The sequence below is a fragment of the Pelophylax lessonae genome (genome assembly GCF_965119305.1).
Source record: "Pelophylax lessonae genome assembly, chromosome: 8".
Lineage (NCBI taxonomy): Eukaryota > Metazoa > Chordata > Amphibia > Anura > Ranidae > Pelophylax > Pelophylax lessonae.
Window position 1 is genome coordinate 108,024,348 of NC_138775.1, and position 24,936 is coordinate 108,049,283.

The following is a 24,936-nucleotide window of genomic DNA, read 5'->3' on the forward strand; positions in this document are numbered from 1 at the left end:
GAGAGGGGACGCATGCGGAAAGGACAGAAACTCGGGGGGGGGGGGGTCCGACCAACCCAGGGAGGGCCAAAATGAAAGGGGGGAACTCCTTACTGCTCCATGGAAACCAGGTAGGTACAGCTCCAGGCAGATCACCGCACCATCTGGGAATGAGGGTGATGCGAGCCAGAGGTACGCTGCGATTTAGGCTGCAACCAGGTGGTATGCGTCCTCGCGAGACATTTAACTCGCCGTCCAGTGGGGCTATGTTGCAGCCAACATAGCGCGGAGCTGAGATCGGGTCGTGCTCACTGGCCAGACTGGGGAGACCGTATGGATGAGAATATCCAATGTGTCACCAGGTCAAACAGTTCATTTTAGTTTTCACAGGAATAGAAAATAATAAATAAGGAAAACAAATCAGTTTAAAAAAGACAAAAATGCTAAGACCAGAGATCCCAGCAAGGAACTAGGTCCATACTCCTGGCTAGGCAGAAAAAAAAACTAAGTGCCTATAGCAGGAAGTGGGAGTAAACCCCCCTGAGACTGCCCCATAGGCGTGGTAAAGTTTTTCCTGCCTAGTGTTCCACTGCTGTTTGGGGCAGCATAACCCAATGATCAACAAGATAAGGAGCGGTGGCCGTCAATTGACTTAAGAGAAATTACATTTTTGTTGCAGGGGAAGCCAAGATTCATACTTTTATCTTAGTGTAGACTTCTGGGAATATCAGTAAGCCAATCACAAAAGCAGGAAATTACATATCTGGGGGGGGGGGGGGGGGGGGTCTGTACACCATCTGTTTATAGAATGCCTCCAGGTAGCCATAATGCATTGCAAAGTGGTACTTCGTCCCTCTCAGTCATTCCTTCCTAAGGTCGTTTCTGGTTTCCATTTAAATGAAGACATTGTATTGCCTTCCTTGTGTCCTCAGCCTAAACACCCTAAGGAGATTGCCTTACATTCTTTGGATGTGGTTTGGGCAATCAGGGTGTATCTGGCAGTGACTGAGTCGTTTAGGAAATCTGATTCACTCTTTGTCCTTGTAAAGGGCTGGCTGCATCTGCTGCGACCATTTCCAGATGGATCATGCAGACGGTGATGCAAGCCTATTCCAATAAGGGTCAGGATCCTCCTTTCATTGTTAAGGCGCATTCTTCAAGGGCGCCTAGTGCCATTTGGGCTTTTCATCATCAGGCGTTCCTGGTGCAGGTTTGCAAGGCGGTCACCTAGTCGTCTGTGCACACTTTCACAAAATTTTACAAAGTGGATGTGTTGGCATCTGCGGATACTTTTTGGTTTTGCAGGCTGCTGTTTGAGAGGTCTAGTCCTCTTTGAGGGTGTATTTTTCAGATGAGCTCCAGTTGTTCCTGGTGGAGCGCTTGTTACCTGGTTGGCTAGGTTTAGCCTTTTTGGGAATTTTTTTCTTCTGTGTTTTTTCCCATGCCTGTTTGACACTGCTTAGGATGTCCCAATGGTTAAAGCGGTTGTAAACCCAAAGTTCAAAAAAAAAAAACAACCTGCAAGACAAAGGCATAATGAGCTAGTATGCATCGCATACTAGCTCATTATGTATTACTTACCTTAGAACGAAGCCCCGACACGGACCCCCGGACATCGCTGCGGGCGCTGCCATGATCCCTCGCCGTCTCTTCCGGGTTCGGCGGCTCCGGCGCGGTGATTGGCTGGAAGAGACGGCTCCGGCGCGATTGGCCGGAGCCGCGATGACGTCACTCCCGCGAATGCGCGCGGGAGTGATTTTCCGGCAAGCTCCCGGCAAATAGATTGAAGGTCCCTCCGGACCTTCAGAGCGCATGCGCCGCTCGCGCGAGCGGCTGCATGCACTGTAAATATCTCCTAAACCATGCCGGTTTAGGAGATATTATTTGTACCTACAGGTAAGCCTTATTATAGGCTTACCTGTAGGTAAAAGAGTAAAAAAGCGGGATACTACCGCTTTAAGTAGATAAGGAGCTGTATCCATCAATGAACAAAAGAGAAAATTGGATTTTTGTCTTTGACACTGCTTGCAACAAAACTGAGTGCCTATAGCAGTAAGTGGGAGTATACCCCCCTGGGAGTGCCCCATAGGCGTGGTAAAGTTTTTTCCTGCCTAGTGTTCTACTCCTCTAGGGGGAAGCATAACCCAATGGTCAAGAAGATAAGGAGCTGTGTCCGTCAATGAACAAAAGAGAAATTACATTTTTGTTGCAGGGGAAGCCAAAAAAAAAAATCGGACTTTTATCTTACTTAGTACAGACCTCTGGGAATATCAGAAAGCCAAATCACACAAGCAGGAAATGACATATCTGGGGGAAGTTCTATATACCATCTGTTTATAGAATGCATCCAGGTAGCCACAGTGCATTGCATTTTACAGATAATGACAGCACTGCAGATTGAAAAGGAAAGAGAATTTTGTATAATATTCAATTACAATAGGACTTGTGTCGCAATTGTATATGCTAAATATTTTGTTTTTTTATTTGCTTCCCCCCACAAAAGTGGGTTACCCTTTACCCTTTCGCTGCCAAGCCCTGGGCTCCACTTTTTTTCCTGTTTTTTTTATTTTTCCCTTACAGCTTTCAGTTTGTTAAAGACCCCCCAAACCATATATTTTCTGAAACAACATTATGACCAGTAGAATACAAATAAGGTGCTACTGATTTTTAGGGCACAATCATATTTAGGCAAATGCTTATCAAAACAATATAATTTCTAAAAATACACTAAAATCATCATTAGCAGATAAAAGCACAACAAAGCACAAAATTCCTGCTAAATATAAAAGCTAACCTGTATTAAGTTAATAAAAATATTTTAGATTGCACCTTTTTGTGAAATAGTGAAAATCAAACAAACATACACAAAAATGGAAATATCCAAATTTCTCCAAAAATCTAGGTTTTCATTGTCCCCTTACAGCTTTCAGAGTTGAATACCCCCCAAACCATATATTTTCTGAACGCACATGACCTGTAGAATAAAAAGAAGGTGCTACCGATTTTAACGCACTGTGAAATTTCCGCAAATGTTTATCAAAACGATGTATGTATATGTATATGTATATATACATACACATATATATACACACACACACACACACACATATATATATATTTCGCTAAAAATTCTCTAAATTCATTTTTAGCAGATATAAACACAGCAAATTTCACAAATACCTGCTAAATTCCTACTAAATCTAAAAACTTAACCTGGATTGAGTTAACCACTTTACGTCTGCCTGCAGTAATATTACTGCGGCAGAGTGGCTCGTTATCGTCTGACGACGTAGTACTACGTCGTCAGACACTCCCCTTTCTCTGCAGCGCGCGCCCGCCGCCGGAGGCTCGCTCCCGCTGTATTCAGTCACAGCGGGAGTCGGGCCAGGGGAGGAGCAGCGGCGATCGCTGTTCCCCGATCGTCGGGGATCTAGTGTGGAGATCCGCCTGCTTGTGTAAACACAAGCGGGCGGATCTCCTAAGTGACAGGCAGGGTCAGATTGCAGGGTTCAGCTTAGCTGAACCCTGGATCTGTCCTTGTGTCACTCAGTCACCTCCCCCCACACACGTAAGTAAGCACCAGGCATACATTAACCCCTCCCTCTCCAATAAAATGAACCCCTTCCCTGCCAGTGTCATTTTTACAGTAACAGTGCATATATATAGCACTGATTACTGCAGTAATGTCACTGGTACCCCCAAAAGTGTAAAAAATGTCAGTCGAGGGTCCGATCTGTCCGCCGCAATGTCGCAGTCCCGCAAAAAAAAAAAATCGCAGATCGCCGCCATTACGCATTAAAAAAAAAACACCAAAAATGACAGAAATCTTTCCCTTTGTTAGTAAACGCAATAAATTTTGCGCAAACCAATCAAAATATGCTTACTGTGAATTTTTTTACCAAACATAGGTAGCAGAAAACAAATTGGCCAAAAATGTAAAAAAATTTTGATTTTTACAATTTTTTGGGGGGAATTTCCTATAAAAAAAAATGTGAAAAATATTGTTGTTTTTTTCAAAATTTACACTCTTTTTTTGTTTATAGCGCAAAAAGTAAAAATCGCACAGGTGATCAAATACCACCAAAAGAAAGCTCTGTTTGTGGGGAAAAAAAAAAACATAAATTTTGTTTGGGTACCGCGCAATTGTCAGTTAAAGTCGCACAGTGCCGAATCGCAAAAAGTGGCCCAGACGTAAGACAGCAAAATCCTCTAGTGGTAAAGTGGTTAATAAATAACAAATATTTGTAATTTTTAAATTACGCCTTTTTACAAAATAGTGAAAATTGAACACACACAAAAATGTAAAGAATCACATTTCTCTAAAAATCTGAAGGTTTTTATTGCTCCCTCACTGCTTTGAGAGTTTGTTAAAAACCCCCCAAACAATATATTTTCTGAAATCATAGGACCAGTAGAATAAAAAGGAAGGTGCTACTGATTTTGAGGCCCCACAATATTTGCGCAAATGTTTACCATACTTTCGCTAAAAATACACCAAAATCATTAATAGTGGATTCTTACATGGCAAAAAGTACAAAATTCCTACTTAGTTTAAAAGTTAAAACTGTATTGAGTTAATAAATAACAAATATTTGTACATTTTAAATTGTACCCTTTTGTAAAATGGTGAATACTGAATGTACGCAAAACTGTAAATAATAGAATTTTTGTAAGAACTTACCGTAAAATTCTTTTCGCTGAGTCCTCTGACAGTCGCCGCCCACTCATACAATCTGCACGTCTGGGTATTGGTCACAGGAGTAAGCTAGGCAGAAGATTTTGTTAGAAAACATTCACAAAACCTTTGTATAGACACACCTACAGGGGGCCGTCCCTCTGGTCCAATACCCCCATCTAGCTGTATTCAAAATTCAGTTTGGTAGCAAGCAGTATAGAGATCCATGAACCCCAAAAGATGGGTGGGGGGCGGCGACTGTTGGGAGGACAGGAACACTGGGTAACAGGAAAGTTCAACAGGAGCGAACAAACCCAGGAAAGCAAAATAAACAAGGGGAAAAAACCCCAACAGGAGGAGACAGGCTAAAACCACCATGTCTCCCCTAAGGCACTGCCGCACCCAGAACTTTGCGGCCAAAAGAGGCATCCGCTGATGCCAAGACATCAAGTTTGTAAAATTTTGTAAAGGTATGCACAGACGACCAGTTCGCCGCTTTGCACACCTGAGTCACCGACGCCTAATGGCGGAAGGCCCAAGACGCACTAATCGCTCTGGTACAGTGCGCTGTGACAGGGAAAGGTGGAACCTGATCCCTAATTGAATAGGCCTGCACAATCGTCTGCCTGAACCATTTTGAAATGGTTGCCGCAGATGAAGCCGTACTCTTCCGAGGTCCCTCAGGAAGGACAAAAAGTAGGGATGCACCGAATGTTTGGCAACCGAACATTTTTCGGCCGAAAATAGCAAAAAAAGCACTTTCGGTGTTCAGCCGAATAAGTAAAAAGGCCGAATAAATTTAAGCCGAACAATGTCCCGACCGGCGACCCGCCATCCCCGAGCATCACTGTAAACATAGCTGGAGGCACTACAGCGGCGGTCACTAAATGGCGGCCCGCGGTCCATTGGCGACCCGCGCGATGCTTCCGCCCGGACCGCGAGCCCGCTACCTAGGAGTCCTTCAGTCCCCTTCCTCACTGCGGCTCCCGGCTCCCTGCTCACACGCCGCCGGTGTCCTGTCCGGCCACGAGTAGGGGGTGTGACGTCACACGCGCGTCCCGCCCCCTGCTCCTGACTGCGGCTCCTTCACACTCGGTCCAGCGAGCTAGGACGTGACACTATGTGCACGCCCCGCCCACCTGTTCGCGGCTTTTGGCTCCGACCTGGCTGCAGTTCAGGTATGTGGAGCACATTTGGGGGAGAATACGGTAGCTGCACAAGCATTAGTGTGCAGACTGGCATATTTTGCCATATGTTGCCATGCTCATTAGAGTGCCCTATAAAGTGCCCCTTAAAAAAAAAAGAAAAAAATGTGCCCAACAGAGTGCTCCCTTGACATAAAATGTGGCCATCAGCGTGCCCCTTATTTTATGCTAAGGGACATGCTGATGAGCATATTTTATGTTAAGGGGCACTCTGATGGGCATATTTTATGTTAAGGGACACGCTAATGGGCATATTTTATGTTCAGAGCAACGCTGATTTAAATGTTTTGTTTTGCCCATCAGAGTGCCCCCTAACATAAAATGTGCCCATCAGCGTGCCCCCTAACATAAAATGTGCCCATCAGAGTGCCCCCTAACATAAAATGTGCCCATCAGAGTGCCCCCTAACATAAAAGGTGCCCATCAGCGTGCCCCTTATTTTATGTTAAGGGTCACACTGATGGGAAAATTTTATGCTAAGGGTCACGCTGATGGACACATTTTATGTTAAGTGGCACTCAAATGGGCATATTTTATGTTAAGATCAACGCTGATGGACACGTTTTGTTTTGCCCATCTTTCTGATTCATAGAACCATTTAATTATTGTAATGGTGAAAAAATTGGAAAAATAAATGGAAAAAATGCGAAATGCTGCGTTCGGTATTCGGCCTTCGGCCAAGCATTTCATTATTATTCGGCTTCGGCCAAGAATTTCATTTCGGTGCATCCCTAAAAAGAATCCGACTTTCTGAAAGATTCAGTAGACGACAGGTAAACCCTGATCACCCTTACCACATCCCAGGAATGCAAGGCAAACTCCTTAGGATGTTTAGGCTTCGCACACAGCAAAGGTAGGACAATGTCTTCGTTGAGATGGAAATCTGAAACCACTTTAGGAAGAAAGGACTGATGAGGTAGCAAGACCACTTTGTCCCTATGAGCAACCAGATAGGGAGAGCGGCACAACAGAGCCGCCAACTCAGACACTCTGCGAGCAGATGTGACCGCCACCAGAAAGGAAACTTTCGGTGACAGTACCGGCAGAGGAATCTCCCGGATGTTCCCAAAGGGAGGACGTTGCAAAACGGGACAAAACCAAATTCAGGTCCCAAGGAGGCAAGGGTGCCCTCCTAGGGGGAGCCAGATGACGCACCCCTTGAATGAAAGTGCTGTTTAAGGAATTTGACGCCAAAAGGCGCTGAAAAAGAATGGCCAGCGCAGATAACTGGCCCTTAATAGTGGTCAGCATCAGACGCTGCTCCACACCAGTTTGCAGGAAAGCTAACACCCTCGCCATCGAAAAGGAGCGGGGATGGAACCCCTGCGATTCACACCAGTCTAAATAAGCCTTCCAGGTACGATAATAAATCCTACCACACGAGGCTTTCCTGGCCTTGAGTAAGGTAGGAATGACCGCCGACGAGAGACCCCTGTCTCTCAAGACCTGGCTTTCAACAGCCACGCCGTCAAAGCCAGCGACTGTAAAGCAGGATGGAAAATCGGCCCCTGAGAAAGAAGATCGTCTCGTAGTGGGAGCCGCCAAGGAGGCTCGATGACCAGTTGCATGATGTCCGCGTACCAAGACCGGCGCGGCCAGTCTGGTGCCACTAGAATCACCAACTTTGGTTCCGAGACCAACCTGCGAAGGAATCTGGATAACAACTGAATCGGTGGAAATGCGTAAATCAGGCGATACCGATGCCAGGGATCCACCGACGCGTCTGCCAGAGGGTCGCGCGTGCGAGCCACGAATCTTTCCAACTTGTTGTTGAGCCGAGACACGAACAGATCCACATCCGGGGATCCCCACCGCGCACAGAGCATCTGAAACACCTCCGGGTGTAGAGACCATTCCCCCTGGTCCAGGGTCTGGCAACTCAGATAGTCCGCCTGCCAGTTCTCCACACCTGGAATGTGAACTGCCGAAATCGCCGGGACCTGCGTCTCGGCCCAGGTCAGAATCTCGGCCACTTCCTTGGCCGCCCGGGCACTCCTGGTTCCCCCTTGGTGATTGATGTAAGCCACCGCAGTGGTGTTGTCAGTCTACACCCGCACTGGGCAGCCCCGCAGACGATCCGACCAACGTAGCAAACAAAGCCTGATTGCTCGCAGTTCCAAGATATTTATCGGCAGGGAGGATTCTCCCGCCAACCAGGTGCCCTGGGCAGACAAATTGCCCAGAACCCCACCCCAGCCCGACAGGCTGGCGTCTGTGGTGACCACCGTCCATAGCAACGGTTGAAAGGACTTGCCTACTGTCAGAGCCGGAGACTGGAGCCAGCACAGGAGATCCAATCTCACTAGGGGGCTCAAAGAAAGCCTTCTTTCCAAAGAGTGAGGATGTCTGTCCCACCTGGCGAGAATCTCCGCTTGAAGAGATCTCGTGTGAAACTGTGCAAATGGGATCGCCTCGAAAGCAGACACCATTAAGCCCAGAGACCGCATGCAGGTCCGGAGCGAGGAGGACTCGTTGTCCCTGAGGGACCTGACCTCGGCCTGCAGGATCCAGAGTTTGTCCTCCGGAAGAAAGACCTTTGCCTGGGCGGAGTCCAGAATCATCCCCAGGTAAGGGAGACGAACAGAAGGGGACAAGGTCGACTTCTGAAAATTGATGGTCCACCCGAACTCCTGGAGCGTCTGAACTGTGATCGACAGATCGCGCAACAGAGTGGCACTGGAGCTCAACCTTAACAGGAGATCTTCCAGGTAACCGAGGATGGCAATCCCCCGTACCCGCAACAAGGCTAGAACAGGAGCCAAAACTTTGGTAAACACCCTTGGAGCCGAAGCGAGGCCAAAAGGCAGCCCCACAAACTGATAGTGATAATCCGCTATTGAAAATCGGAGGTACCTCTGATGACCCTCGTATATAGGGATGTGTAGATACGCATCCTTGAGGTCGATGGAAGCCAGGAAATCTCCTGGACTCAGGGATGCCACCGCCGACCGGAGGGACTCCATTCTGAACTTCTGGACCCACACAAAGCGGTTTAGAAACTTTAAGTCCAGAATCGGACGCACCCCCCACGTTGCCTTTTAACCTCAGGCAACGTGGGGGGTTCTTTACTGTTAGGGCTACAAGATTGTGGAATTCTCTACCACAAGAGGTGGTTTCTGCGGGTAGTATGGTGGCTTTCAAAAGACTCTTAGACTTACATCTCAAGGATCAGAACATTCAGGGGTATATGAGATGATTACAGCCACACACACCTACACAGGTTGAACTGGATGGACTATTGTCTTTATTCAACCTCACCTACTATGTAACCATGTAACCTTGCCCTCCTTTCTGGGCTCTGTAAACAGATTCGAGTAAAAACCCAGAAACCTGTCCCGATCTGGAACCGGGACAACCACCCCTGGGCAAGGAGATCCTGAACCGCCCGATGGAGACCTCGGAAACGATCTGGGGTCAAATGAAGATTTGAGGGAAAGAATATGTCTGCTGGGCGGGATCGAAACTCGATCTTGTACCCTGACTAAATGAGTTCTTGAACACACCTGTCCTGAATCTTGGCCAGCCAAGGTTCGGGAAAACAGCGCAGACGTCCCCCCCACCCCTGAAAACGGGTAAGGGCGCCCCTTCAGGTCGAGGCGGACTGAGCCGCCGTGCCAGTGTGGGCGGCTTTTGACTAGCCCGCCCAAGGCTTCTTCTGGCCACCAGAGGCCTTGAAGGACTTACCTTTGTCTTGTGCCTTGAAGGCACGAAAGGACCCCTGGTTAGGTTTAAAGGAAGGGCCCCGCTTACCGCGGAAGGACTTGCCCCGGGACACCTGAGGCAGCAGAATTCTCTTGCCCCCCGTGATCCCCTTCACCAGTTCATCCAGAGAGTCCCCAAAAAGAAGGAAAGTCAGACACCGCCTTCTTGGAAGACTGGTCCGCCGACCAGCTTTTTAACCAAACGATCCGACGATTCGTAACTGCGACTGCAGACAGTCGTGCGACTAAAGGGGCCTCATCTAAGGCTGCGTCACACAGGTATAAAACAGCCTGACCAATTTGATCCACCATCTCCAGAGTAATAGGAGGGGCGGAGTCAGCAATTAGAGTGCGCTTAAGCGCCTTGGCCCACTCCACAACAGCTTGAAAGACCATTACGGAAGCGAACACGGGTTTTAGCAAGGAACCCGCTACCATGTAGATGTGGCGGGTAAGAGTTTCCACCCGCCTATCCGCCGGGTCTTTAAACACCTGAGAATCCTCAGCGGGCTTTAAAGTGGCTTTATTCAACCTGGACACAGTGTGGTCCACCTTAGGAGCCACAGTCCAGCGAGAATCAGCCGGATCCGCAAAGGGATAACGGTACTGAAATCTCTTGGGCACCACAAAATGTTTTAAATTGCGCCATTGGTCATTCACGGTATCGTAAAACTCCGCGGGACAGGGAAAAACCTGACCCGACTTCTCCATAATAGCAATCTCAAATTTAAATGACACTGGCCCTTTAAATCGGCGATTTCCGCAGTTCCCACCGCAATGAGGAACACGTCCTGTGCTACAGGAAACTGCAGGAAAATTAATGCTAGCAGGAATGCAGGCCAGGAAACACCATAAAATCCCCCCAAAGTGTGCCTATACTTGCCACACGCTGCCAACTCGATCTGCATGTGAGAAGAAAGGAAGTGACCTCACGCCTCTAGAGGCAGAATACAGCCCTGAGCCACAAAAAAATGGTTGCCAATACCAGTCTATGGAGAAAGCTCCGGGAAAATGGCCGCTGACCACATAATGACACAGTGCCCACAACAAAGATGGCGCCCGATCGGCACCAACAGTATTGCATAAAATGGCCGCTGCCCTCAAAATGAGGCCAAAACAGCCTGCCCACTCCTAAAATGGCGGCCGCGCGTTTTCGCCGATTGCGGCCCTCACACACCGTGTCTGTACTCCCAAATAGATGCCAAAGCACCCCAGGGACATCAGGGACCCCCGCAACCCCCCATACAGCGGTAGAACCACCGCAGCGCCCCCGCAGGGACCGGGAAGGGACACACAGGGACCGCACTGACAGACATGAGGGGGGACATTACAGATCCATACCGAACTGCCATCCCCATAAACAGAAGGCCCACATACACACCCCAACAGACAATGCCATAGACAGAGGGGTTACATGGTACTCACCAGTCCAGCAAAAACCTGGGTACCGCTCTGTGACAGGAAGCCTCCCACTCTGGGTGGTGGTGCCGTCGGCCAAAAGGGACGCTAGCAACACGCGGCGTACCGCAGTTGAGACATCACAGCGAAGTAGCCACTTCGCAGACTCGTCCCTGAGGAAAGGGACATGGTCGTTTGCGAGGCCTGGGCGTACACATAGCCTGCTAATGCTCGATGGCAGGCCGGGATTCCATAAGGCTCTAGGATAACCAGTGCGAATCCCAGCTCCGCAAACGCTGTAGTCTTCCAAAGTCCGACTAACTCAGCGCAGGAACAAATAAAAAGCTATCATTGTAAAGAAAAAACACTTTCTTAGAGAAAAAAATAATAAGAAGAAAAAAGGCTGAGACTGCAGCCCTAGCCAGGGAAAAGCCAGCCTACTCCTATGCTAGGCAGAGACAAACTGAATTGGGAATGCAGCTAGATGAGGGGTATTGGACCAGAGGGACGGCCCCCTGTAGGTGTGTCTATACAAAGGTTTTGTGAATGTTTTCTAACAAAATCTTCTGCCTAGCTTAATCCTGTGTATAAGACTAATACCCAGACGTGCAGATTGTATGAGTGGGCGGCGACTGTCAAGAGGACGTAAGAGAAAAAAACAATTTACTCTAAAAATCCTTCACTTACAGTTTTCAGAATCTGAAAAGTCCCTCCAGGCTCGGTTCACACTGGTGCGATGCGGGAAACCCAGCAAAAATCCAGTGCAAGTTCCCGCATCGAAACCTGAATCGCCGGCAGTTTACACTGCCCTCTGCGAACTGCTGTAGGTGTCAATACAAAGTTAATGACACCCCCAGATGAGTTTGCAGATCAAAGGCGAACTGTGATTTCAGACAGGAATCTAATTGAGTGACCACCCATGGGATCGGATTGCGGACAAAAAAAAGGCTCCTGCACGAGCTTGGTCCGAATGCGATGCAAATTCAGCCATACAGCAATGCTGTGCGAATCATATGCAATGTCTGGCATCGCACCAGTGTGAACCGCCCCTCAAATCAGACATTTTCTGAAAGCACATGGCCTGTAGAATAAAAAAAGTGCTACTGATTTTTTGGGCACTGCAATAATTGCGCAAATGTTAATATCGCTATTTTCACTAAAAATACACTAAAATCATTAATAGTTCACATAAAAAGACATCATTTTCAAAATTCCTGCTAAATTACTAGGAATGCATCTTTCACATGCAGCATACTAATGTGTACTCTCATGGGGGGCCATGTTTACCCGCACAGGGATGCACAGGTGTTCTGTACAGCCAGTCCCATTTACGTAAATTGGGATGCAATGGCTGCACATAGCTGCTGTTCCCAATTCGACATCTGTGTGGGTGCACGACCCCGAACACAGACAGTGTGAGCTCAGGGACATGCACACGGACGTACACGGGTGTCAAACTGGGAGCAACGGCTTTGTTCGTGCAGTTGCTACATCCCATTTGACATCAATGGGACTGCCTGCATAGGGATTCATGGAACATCTGTGCATTCCTGTAAAGGTATGCTGTGTTTGCCCGGTGTAAACAAGGCCTTAGGCCCCTTTTACACAAGTGATCAGGCCTGCTTGCCTGTTTTTCAAGCGAGCCCATTCGGACCACCCTTTTTTTTTTTTTTTTTTGGAGAGGCTGATGTAAATGGACATGTGTCCATTTACACCCGCTTGCATCCGATCTAGTCCACTAAAAACAGACGGACATTCTCCATCTATGTAGCAAACCAGATCGGATGAAAATGGACAGGTGGCCCACTTCCATCCGACCACCCCATAGAGAACAGCAGGCTGTGTCCGTATCCGTTCTGCATTAACGGAGTAGGCGTGGTCCTGTCATCCGCCTGTTCAATGGAGATCAGCAGAGCTGAGCAGATGTATCTGCTTGACAAAGTCCGCTCCATGTTTTTTTTTTTTTACAATTATATATTTTTTTTGGGAGGGGGTGGGGGTCTTTGGTGAGATATCAGAGGTCTAAACAGACCCCCATATCTCTTTTTTTAAGACAGAGAAAGAGACTTAAGAAGGTCCCTTTCTCTGCAGAATTTTACATGAATAAAATAGGGAGTCTGTACAGAGACTCCTTATTCATAAATAAACTGACATTCCGACACATAGTAAACTCTATGTGATCAGCTGAGCTGTCAGCGGACACAGGAGTGATGGCTGCCTCGGTCCACTGCATTACAGGGAGAGGGCTGGTAAGCACGTCTACCCCCCCCCCCCGCACAGCATGACAGCTGGCCGGACACAGTGGCGGTCAACAGCTGCAGGCGGCGGGAGGGATGTTGCCGAGGGGGATGGATAGGGGCTGCAGGGGCCGGGGGGGGGGAATTCTTTGATTCCCCCCAAAGCCCCCAGCAGCACCTGAGGCCGGTGGGAGCAGCATAGGAGGGATTCCGGCTTCTAAAGGTAGCAGCAGGGGATCGGGTTTGAGGGGGGGGATAGGGAAGGAGGGGGATAGGGAAGGAGGAGGGTTGGAGTTTATTTTAGGTGACATGGAGTGGCAGGAGGTGGAGAGGCTGGGGACAGGGAAGCGGTGACATTAGAGGGGGCAAGCAAATTTTAAGTTAATAACTCTGATCAACGGATTGTAATCTGCTCATTAGAGTTAAAGAATTGTTCAGCAGGGTCTGCTGAACAATTCTAAGTTCATGGTCATTGAAGGGACCATGAACTTATAGCAGGGGGAGAAATGACCTGACAGTGAAGGGGTTAAGCACATTTATTATACCTGAATACAATTCAACATCATGACAAACCAATCACTTATTAATCTAATTAATCTAATTATCTTTATAGGTTTACTTACTGGTAGTGGGTGAATCCTAGTGTTGGAAGATCAGCATATCTGTCTGCAAAGTCTGCCAAGCGGCTTATTACCCGTGCAAGCTGTAACCATGAACAAAACATGCCATTAAAAAAGGTCATAAATGTAAGGGTTTATTTCATTTTCAGTACACTGAACTGAAATGCTCACCTTTGGAAGAAGTAAATCGAATCCATCACGCAAAACAATAAGATCCTACAAGAGAAGGAAAACTAGTCAAAGTCCTATAAGCATTTTAGCACTTAATGGCCCGAGTATACTGATAGACTTGCACTCATTGCAAGCATAGAATAGAATTTTACACAATTCCTGAAAGAGTACATATGGGTTAAAAATAGTCATCCATGGGGACTAAAGTTTTCATCTCCTGCTTACATAACACCATCTGGCAAGTACACATGGGGAAAATAAAAAATAAAAAAAATTAAATGATCTAATAATAAATAAGTTATTGTGTTAAAGGGGTTTGTAAAAAAAAGAAAGGGTGTATGTATGTATGTGTGTGTGTGTGTATATATATATATATATATATATATACATACATACATACATACATACATACACACACACACACACACACATATATATATATATATATATATACATACATACACACACACACACAGTATCTCACAAAAGTGAGTACACCCCTCACATTTTTGGAAAAATATATCTTTTCATGTGACAACACTGAAAAAAAGACACTTTGCTGCAATGTAAAGTAGTGAGTGTATAGCTTGTATAACAGTGTAAATTTGCTGCCCCCTCAAAATACTTCAACGCAACCATTAATATCTAAACTGCTGGCAACAAAATTGAGTACACCCCTAAGTAAAAAATGTCCAAATTGGGCCCAATTAGCCATTTTCCCTCCCCGGTTTAAAGTGACTCATTACTGTTACAAGGTCTCAGGTGTGAATGGGGAGCAGGTGTATTAAATTTGGTGTTATCGCTCTCACTTTCTCGTACTGGTCACTGGAAGTTCAACATGGCACCTAATGGCAAAGAACTCTCTGAGGATCTGAAAAAAAGAATTGTTACTCTACATAAAGATGACCTAGGCTGTAAGAAGATTGCCAAGACCCTGAAAGTGAGCTGCAGCACGATGGCCAAGACCATACAGTGGTTTAACAGGACCGGTTGCACTCAGAACAGGCCTCGTCATGGTCAACCAAAGGCCTTGATTGCACAGCTCACCCTCATATCCAAAGGTTGTCTTTGGGAAATAGACGTATGAGTGCTACCAGCATTGCTGAAGAGGTTGAAGGGGTGGTGGGGTCAGCCTGTCAGTGCTCAGACCATACGCCACACACTGCACAAAATTGGTTTGCATGGCTGTTGTCCCAGAAGGAAGCCTCTTCTAAAGATGATGGACAAGGAAGCCCGCAAACAGTTTTCTGAAGACAAGCAGACTAAGGACACTGATTATTGGAACCATGTCCTGTGGTCTGATGAGACCAAGATAAACTTATTTGGTTCAGATGGTGTTAAGCGTGTCTGGTGGCAGCCAGGTGAGGAGTACAGAGAAGTGTGTCTTGCCTACAGTCAAGCATGGTGGTGGGAGTGTCATGGTCTGGGGCTGAATGAGTCCTGCCGGCACTGGGGAGCTACTGTTCATTGAGGGAATCATCAATGCCAACACGTACTGTGACATACTGAAGCAGAGCATGATGCCCTCCCTTCGGAGACTGGGCTGCAGGGCAGTATTCCAACATGACAACGACCCCAAAGACATCTCCTAAGCGACTGCTGCCTTGCTAAAGAAGCTGAGGGTAAAGGTGATGGACTGGCCAAGCATGTCTCCAGACCAAAACCCTATTGAGCATCTGTGGCGCACCCTCAAACGGAAGGTAGAGGCGTGCAAGGTCTCCAACATCCACCAGCTCCGTGTTGTTATGGAGAAGTGGAAGAGGACTCCAGTGGCAACCTGTGAAGCTCTGGTGAACTTCATGCCCAAAAGCGTTAAGGCAGTGCTGGAAAATAATGGTGGCCACACAAAGTATTGGCACTTTGGGCCCAATTTTGATATTTTCCCTTAGAGGTGTACTCACTTTTGTTGCCAGCAGTTTAGACATTAATGGCTGTGTGTTGAGTTATTTTGAGGGGAGAGAAAATGTACACTGTTATAAAAGCTGTACAGTCACTACTTTACATTGTAGCAAAGTATCATATTAAAAGATATAATAAAATATTTACAAAAATGTGAGGGGTGTACTCACTTTTGTGAGAATAAATATAAATATATATACATATTATATACAGTGGGGATCGAAAGTTTGGGCACCTCAGGTAAAAATTTGTATTAATGTGCATAAAGAAGCCAAGGAAAGATGGAAAAATCTCCAAAAGGCATCAAATTACAGATTAGACATTCTTATAATATGTCAACAAAAACTTACCATTAGTTCACCGGTAACGGTCTTTCTATGAACCCTTCCAGGACAGCCTACATACAGTATGAGAGATTGTGGCTCCACCCTACAGGAAACAACTAATTTGCAGCTGTTCGTCACCTGTGTCATAAGGGGCGTGGCCTCCCGCTGACGTCACCGAGAGGCCACGCCCACAGGAAGGGGGAGGGGGCGCTCGCTCGTCCCCTCCCCCTTCCTGCCCTACCGGGCTGCATGCTCGGATAAGGGTCTGGTATGGATTTTGGGGGGGGACCCCACGACGTTTTTTCGGCGTGGTGCTACGCTCAAATTCCATACCGGACCCGAAGGGCCTGGTTTGGAACCTGGGGGGGACCCCCACGCCGTTTTTTTCCCCATTTTTGGCGTGGAGTTCCCCCTTAAGATTCTCACAGCGCAAGTCGCGCCCCAAGTCGGATCATCCTGATCCAACTTGCGGTGCAACTTCCATTCAAATCAATAGGCTCCCATAGGGAGCCATTGATTTTGAATGGAAGAAAAAAAAAAAAAAAAACGTATAACGGGGCTGAACATATGTTCATCACGTTCGGTCATGTTCGGCCGCGTTTCTGCGTTTCAAACACCGGGAAACACACGTTCGAACGCAAATAATTGCGTTCCAAAAAACGTCCCTGAACTCAACTGCCTGCAAATGACTGTAAACGACCCCTGTGTACATGGACAGATAAGATAAAATGTAGATGGGTTCAGGGGCTTCTAAAAAAACGCCCCAACTGCTCCTAAATGGCTCTTTACAACGTCCCGTGTACATGGAGCCTAAGGGTGTTAACCCCCACACCCTTATCTACCCCATCCTGTAGAAACTCCAGGATCATAGGGATGGAGGCAGAGGAATCCTTCTTCTGACTCTGCCAGGTACAGAATTTTTTCCAAACTTTGGAATACATTTTTCTTGTGACAGGTTTCCTACTAAGGAGGAGCGTATCAATGACTTTATCAGAACACCCTTTGTTCTTTAGAATTTGCAGCTCCCTAACCAGGCTATCAATTGAAAAAATTGAGGTCTGGGGTGAATAAATGGTCCCTGTAGTAACAGGTCTGGAATCTCTGGGAGTTTCCAAGGGGCTGATGTTGACAGGGCCATCAGTGTTGTGAACCAAGTCCTCTTGGGCCACCAAGGCGCAATCAGAATGAGACTTAGGTCTGGAAATCCCCTGAGTTTCTGTAGAACTCTCTGAATCAGAGTTAGAGGAGGAAAGGCATATGCTAGTTTGAACTGCCATGGCTGTGCTAGAGCATCCAGGCCCAACATGTCCCTCTGTTGTGATAGGGAAAAGAACTGGCTTACTTTTCTGTTCTGCCGAGTGGCAAACAGATCTATTTCTGGATGACCAAATTTTTGAACCAGAAGCTGAAACACTCTGGGATTCAGTTCCCACTCTGTTTGCTTGATGGAAAGGAAATCAGCTTCCCCATTGTCCTTTCCTCTTATGTGTACTGCTGACAGAGAGATCACTCTCTGTTCTGCCCATAACAGTATCTCCTGGGCTAACTTTAACAGGGTGTCGGACCTGGTCCCTCCCTGATTATTATTATTATTATTTAACAGGATTTATATAGCGCCAACAGTTTGCGCAGCGCTTTACAATTTGAGGGAAGACAATACAGTTACAATACAGTTCAAAACGGGAGGAACTAGAGGTGGATCAGGTAAGCCACTGTTGTAGCATTGTCTGAGCATATCTGGATCTCTTTCCCCGATATGTCTTTCTCGAATGCCCTGAAGGCTTCTCCTACCGCTTTCAGTTCTCTGTAATTTGACGAGGCCTGAGGTGTGGCCTGGAGCGGCATGCGGTAGGACGCGAGTGAGAGGAGCTCTGCCGGCTGTTTATCCTGTACCCTAAAATCCTGCATCTTACCATCCTGCACTGCCTCCCCTGTGCCTCCGGACAGTCCCTGGACACCCTGCAGCATGTCGCCGCTCAAGAAATCGGCGGATACGACCGCCAAATTGGATAAATTCCGCCGCCTGGATAAGGAGCATCAGGCCCAAGATGGCGCCGTGGCGGGAGCAGAGGTAAGCTCGGCGGGAGCCGAGACAGCACTGGTCCTTAAGGACATTTCACAGTGCCAGGCTACCCTTACCACCAAGATAGAGGAGGTGAAGATTGATATATCCTTGGTCCGCCAGGACCTCCAGAAGCTGAGGAAGAGGGTCACAGAGGCAAAGCAGAGGATAAGTGGTGTTGAGGACTCCCTGCCCCCCTTACAGCATATATCAGGCAATCTCCAGCTACAAGTCACGCAGCTCCTATAGAAGCAAGATGATATGGAGAATAGGCTGAGGAGATGCAATATCAGACTGATAGGCCTGCCTGAGGGTGCTGAGGGGTCCCATCCATCAGACTTTCTGGAAGAACTGCTAATTGATACATATGGCCGTGAGGCTTTCTCCCTCACTTTTGTGGTGGAGAGGGCACACCGCCTTTCTGGCAGACCACCGCCTCAAGGAGCACCCCCCCGCACTTTTATTGCCAAGCTCCTTAACTTCAGGGACAGGGACCCAGCCCTCAGGCTCACTAGAGAAAAAGGCAACATCCCCTTTGGCAATGGGAGACTTGCAATCTTCCCTGATTTCTCAGCAGAAGTCCAGAAGAAGCGCAAAACCTTCCTCAAGGCTAAACGCAGACTCCGTGTTAAACATATTAAGTACGCCATGCTGTATCCTGCCTGCATTCGTGTGGAAGGCGAAGATAAAGTGCACTTTTTTGATGACCCTGAGGCTTCCATTACCTGGCTGGAACACCTTGAGGCACGGGGCTGAGCGTGCCTCATGCCTCCCCCCTGGAAACTACCTACTTGCACCCTGTAGGATCCGACCTCTACCTCTCTGGAATGTTGCGCCCGAGTGACTACTCTTACTTTGCCTTTCTGCTCATGATGACATTCCTTCCCTATGGATTGCCTCTGCAGACATCCATCATGCTGGTTGCTGTTCATGGTTGCTGTCCTGCCTCCCCCCCCCCCCCCCCCCCCGCAGGGAGGCCTGCTTCCCCTAATGTCCACCTTGCCGGGAGTATTTGCATTTCTCTACTACCCCCTCAAATCTGTCCCCGCCCGGCGGGGGAACCATCCTCCTTGCAGGCCGATGGAGCGCCCACTTTACTTTGCCCCTTTTTACTAGGTTTACTTCCCCCCCCCCCCCTTCCCTTTTTACTCATGCTGTGTCCTACCCGCATGCCATGCTACCCAGTGAAGTTTCGCTCTCCAAGACTGCCTATGTTAGGCGCACCTGGCAACTACCCTTCTGCCACCGCGTCAGGTGGTAGGACCTGTTTTTTTCTGAGGCCCCTGAACTCCCCTGTTTTTTTCTATTCCATAGCAATTTTCCTGCTGTACTGGACCTTTTTTTCTTTTTTTCCCCCTCAGGGGGATTTCTCATCCCTCCTGGATGAGTGGTTGGGTTGGGAATTTTCAAGCCCGCACAAGTTGAGGTGTGTGTAGGGCGGGGTGGGTGGGTGAGCTCTCTTTATTGTTATAATATGTTATATTTTTTTCATGCCTTGGATATGTGTTATGTCTAAATGCATCTGTGGTGCTTGTACTTTTCTTTACTGCTAACAATGCTGCAGATTTTTAGGTTTATACTTGCTGTGCTGCTAAATATTTGAGTGGTGATACTGTGGGTCGAACGGAACCCCTGGAGCTCCTGCATATTAAACTATCTGCCTTCCTCAATGTCGTGCCTTAAATTCTTAACGTGGAATGTCCGTGGCCTTAGGGACAAGGTCAAGCGCTCAGCAGTGTTTGATGTGCTTAAGCGCCACAGGGCAGATATTATCGTCCTGTTGGAAACCTATCTGGATGGCACTTTACAGCAGGGGCTGTGGCGCCGTGGATAGGCTGGACGTTTCACTCCATGTTTACCTCTCATTCACGAGGTGTGGCGATATAGATTTTAAAATCTGTGCACTTCGAGCTCCAGGCTCCCTAGTAGACCCGATGGGCAGGTTTGGGTTTTTGGAGGTACTGATATATGGAGAACCTTACCTGCTTATGGCATTCTATGTCCCTCCCCCCTTTTCTTCAGCTATCCATCTCGAGGGGCTGGACTTCATGATGTTGCATCCCCGCACCCCTGTGATTTGGCTGGGTGACTTTAATAATACCCTAGACCCCAGTATGGATAGATTGCACGTTTCCGGGACTGGCCAGACTCAACCCACAACCACTAGGTTTGCCCACTTGCTGACGGAATTTAACTTACTTGACTCTTGGAGAGTGAAGTATCCCACTCTTCGGGCCTACTCCTACTATTCCTCTTCCCACCGTACTATGTCCCGTATTGACCTTATCCTTTTCTCCCCCTCCCTGCTCCCTAGATTACTGGACGCCGGCTTTCACGCTCGCAGTCTCTCTGACCACAGGCCCTACTGGATAACTATTAGTCTCCAGTCCGATCGGGCTAGACCCGCCTGGCGACTGAATCCTTTTTGGCTTTCTCTAATTCCCGAAAAGAGGAATATTGCTGACGACTGGCAGCAATTTTTTGCTGACAATGCCGATTTGGCCTCCCCTCTGGTGGTTTGGGAGACTTTCAAATTGCATGCTAGGGCGACCCTGACCTCCACCATTAACACCATCAAGTCTGACTCAGCGCCGGCGTATGTACAGGCCACGCAGGCCCTGGCGGCAGCGGAGGCAGCCTTTTTGGCTGACCCGTCGCCTCCAGGGGTGGACCAACTTAAACTTCTTACCAGGGTGGTGGAACAACTAGATCATAAAAAGGCACATAGAGCCCTCTTCTTCCAGAAACAAAAATTGTACGAACACGGTGAACGAGCAGGTAGGCTCCTGGCCTACTTCGTACACAGTAATTAAAGGCCCCACGGTGGTAATCACCCTACAACCTGCTGGCGGTACCCCTATTTCGGACCTTGGTCGGGTGGCGGAGTGTTTGAGACTTCTTTCAGGACTTGTATACCTCCACGGCACCGGGTGACGACTCTCCGATCCTTCCCTACTTGTCCCCAGACGTACTCCCACAGTTGACTGAGGATCAATTGACGCAGTTGGAGGCCCCCTTGATTTAGGAGGAAATTGTAGAGGCTATAGCTAAGTTCCCTAGGTCAAAATCCCCAGGGCTGGACGGTTTACCCATTGAATTCTATTCCACATACACGGAGGTTCTAGCACCCATCCTTCTAACCGTGTTTAAGACTGCATTTGAAACCTCCTCTTTGCCTCCCTCCATGCGAGAGGCCCTTATAGTACTCAAACCCAAACCTGGCAAGGACCCCCACCTCCCGGCCCCCTACCGTCCCATCTCCCTTTTACAGGTGGATGTTAAGATCCTTGCCAAGATCCTTGCCAAGATCCTCTCTATCCGCCTCAACAAAGTCATCCTATCCTTGATTCATCCGGATCAGTCGGGCTTCATGCCTGGCAGAAACACCTCGTTTAATCTGAGACGCTTATTCATGAACTTACAGGCAAGCCACGATAATACTGGTTCTAGAGTTGTAGTGTCCCTAGACACGGCCAAGGCATTTGACTCGATTGAGTGGGGATTCTTATGGCGCTGCCTTGAGGGCTACGGTTTTGGTCCAAATTTTATTAAGTGGGTCTGCATCCTTTTCCAGGCCCCCGGTAGCCAGGGTTCTGGCCAATGGCTGCACGTCACCAAGGTTTCCTCTTACACGGGGGACCCGACAGGGCTGTCCCCTCTCCCCCCTCCTTTATGCCCTAGTTGCAGAGCCCCTAGTGATAGCTATTAGGGGACACCCTGATATCCGTGGTCTCCGGGCTGGCTCCATTGAGGAAAAATAGGCATGTATGCGGATGATACCCTGCTGGACCTGGCTGACCCGGATGAATCCCTACGTACTGCCCTGACCCTTATCATTCCGGCCTGACGATCAATTGGGATAAATCTCAAATTTTGCCCATAGATGATGTCTCCCCCTGCCCTGTGGACTCACGATTCCCACTACAGACGGTGGAGCGTATTAAGTACCTGGGGATACAGGTTACTAACTCCCCCAAAAACTACCTACCGGACAATCTGCAACCCCTTTTTGCCTTACTCAAATTCAAAACTCAGACGTGGGCGCGCCTCCCGTTGGGAGTAAGGGGTAGAGTCAACTTGGTCAAAATGGTTTTACTGCCGAAACTACTATACATTCTATGGCATTCCCCGAATTATACCTCTCAAATATTTCCTGAAATTTGACTCCATTCTTAAACCTTTCATTTGGGGTTCCAGCCGGCATAAACTTGCCTGGCGGAAACTTAAAAATCCCATAGACCTGGGCGGATTGGCGCTCCCTGACTTTAACATGTACTACCTGGCATCACAACTATCCAATTTCTTCCACCTCCACAACTCAGAGAGAGATTCCTGGCCCTTGGGACTCCGTCCTTGGCCCATGCATCTGCCGATCCCTTATCACTGATTCTAACAGGTGTACAGGGAGCTGAGCCTCGAGGAGATAGGACGTCCATGCTATTTCAATACAGGCGCATATGGGATGTTGTGTCCACCAAACTAGACCTTCCCTCACTCCATGAGCGCACGCCGTTGTGGCGTAATGCTTGCCTCCCTGAGCTGGCCTCTATCCCTGACGCACACGCCTGGACCCAGCATGGAGTTCATTTCCTTGCCCAAGGGCTAACGGGCGGCGGACTTAAAACGTTTGATGCCCTAAAGCAACAGTTTAACCTTCCCAATCATATGTTTTTCAGGTTCTTACAGGTCCGTCACCCATTCTCCTGTCAATTTCCCCAGCCTTTGCCGGACATAGCCCCAATATCTATAATCAAGGTGGTCAGGGGGTCTGAATCTAAGCAGCTCATTTCGCACCTTTACAATTCACTCCTCCTGCCCTCCTCCGCAGTACTAGCTTATGCCGTCAAAACTAAGTGGGAGGGGGATGTGGGACCTGTGGAGGATGAGGAGTGGGAAGACGCCCTCGATAATTGCAAATTGGTGTCCCCCAAAGTTGTCGGATCGCTTGACCCAGTTGTTTGTGCTTCACTGGGCCTATTTGACACCTATCATGATGGCTAAATACCATCAGGACACCTCAGGTACATGCCGTGTGTGGGAGGGAGCCGGACACATTCTATCACCTCCTCTGGAGCTGCCCAGTGCTGCAGGGCTTCTGGAAACAAGTGGTGGGGTTCTTGCATGACACCATGGGCTCCCCTTTAACGCTGGCCCCAAAGCCCTGCTTACTCAGAATTTTTCCGGATGTAAGTATGAATAAATTTACCGCCCAATTTCTGCATGAAACGTTATTTCTAGCTAGGAAGTGCGTGGCGCGACAATGGATGCGTGCCACTCCCCCGTCTTTCCATGATTGGCTCAGGGAAGTTAATACCTTGCCTTATAAGAAGCTGATATATGCTCACCGTGGTTGTCCATTCGAATATAACAAAATCTGGGCTAGATGGGTCCAGGCCCCGGAGACGTGTATCTAGACCTGCTCTTTACTTTACCATATTGTTTTTTTTGCATAGTGTTTCTGCTGTTGCTACCCTGGAGTAGGGATTTCCGTGACCAATTGTTGGCATGTTGGGAGTCCTACCTATACCCTATTGAGACTGTAGTCGTCTTAGTCTTTCATTATAATCTCGGGATTGCACTGTATCCTGCCACTCTTATTGCTGTATGTGTATGGCCGCATGCTAAAGATACGCTACACTTGCACTGTATTTTGTTTTCTTGTACAAGCACACAAATTCTTGTAAATATGTTTATTCTTTCAATAAAGACTTTTGTTGATTTAAAAAAAAAAAATTTGACAAGGCCTGACTCACCTGGGTCACCCAAGTGCCCTGAGCATGAGCTCCTTCTAGCAGAGCTCCCCACCCACAGGTGCTTGCATCTGTGGTGATTTTTAAGGGTCGCCACTGTGCCCATAGTCTGCCTTTCCTCAGATTTTGAGGAATTGTCCACCACTTCAGGGAAGATATTACCTGAGGGGAAAGAATCACTTTCTCGTCTAGTGAATCCTGTCTCTTGTTCCAAGAAGAGAGGTGGAAGAACTGAAGCTCTTGTGAGTGGAGCTGAGCCCACTCTACTGCTGGGATGCAGGTTGTCACCAAACCCAGTATTCTCATGATCTGTCTCCTGGAGCACAGAGGAAGAGAACATGCACTTTTTACTGCAGAGACCACTTTTTCCACCTTTTCTTCTGGGAGAAAAGGCTTTTGAGACTTAGAGTCTATTTGATAGCCTAGATAGGTTTGAACCTGTGCTGGCTTCAATGAAGATTTCTCCACATTTATCAGCCACCCTAGTGTCTGTAAAACAGTTATCACTTTCTGGATGTTTGCACTAACTTGTTCTGCTGTACGAGCAAAGATCAAAATATCGTCCAGATAAGGGACTAGTGTTAGGCCCTGTAAGTGCAGATGGCCTACTGCCTCCGCTAGGACTTTTGTAAAAATCCTTGGACTGGCTGCAAAGCCAAAAGGGAAGGGCTCTGAACTGCCAATGGGCAGTGCCTTCCTCTGTGACCCCTGCGAATCTCAGAAATGCCTGATGTTCCAGATGAATTGGAATATCATCTCTTAGATCTATCGTGGTCATAAAAATGTCTTTTAGCAGATTTTTTTTGACCTGATAAATATTCTCCATTGAGAATTTTTTGTATATTAGGTACTTGTTTAACTTCCTGAGGTTTATAACCAATCAGAATTTCCCTGAGGGTTTTGGCACCTCAAA

At 47.8% G+C, this 24,936-nt stretch overlaps 1 protein-coding gene across 1 annotated transcript in view; it reads right to left on the reverse strand.

The window, feature by feature from the left end:
* The window catches only part of ADSL (adenylosuccinate lyase), a 481,027-nt gene that overhangs the window by 331,781 nt on the left and 124,310 nt on the right, over positions 1 to 24,936 (reverse strand). Inside the window, exons 3-4 of the mRNA XM_082265904.1 lie at positions 13,987 to 14,031; positions 13,819 to 13,898 (exon numbers count right to left, since the gene is read on the reverse strand). Coding sequence (XP_082122030.1) covers positions 13,819 to 13,898; positions 13,987 to 14,031 — 125 coding nt within the window. The remainder of the gene's footprint in view (positions 1 to 13,818; positions 13,899 to 13,986; positions 14,032 to 24,936) is intronic.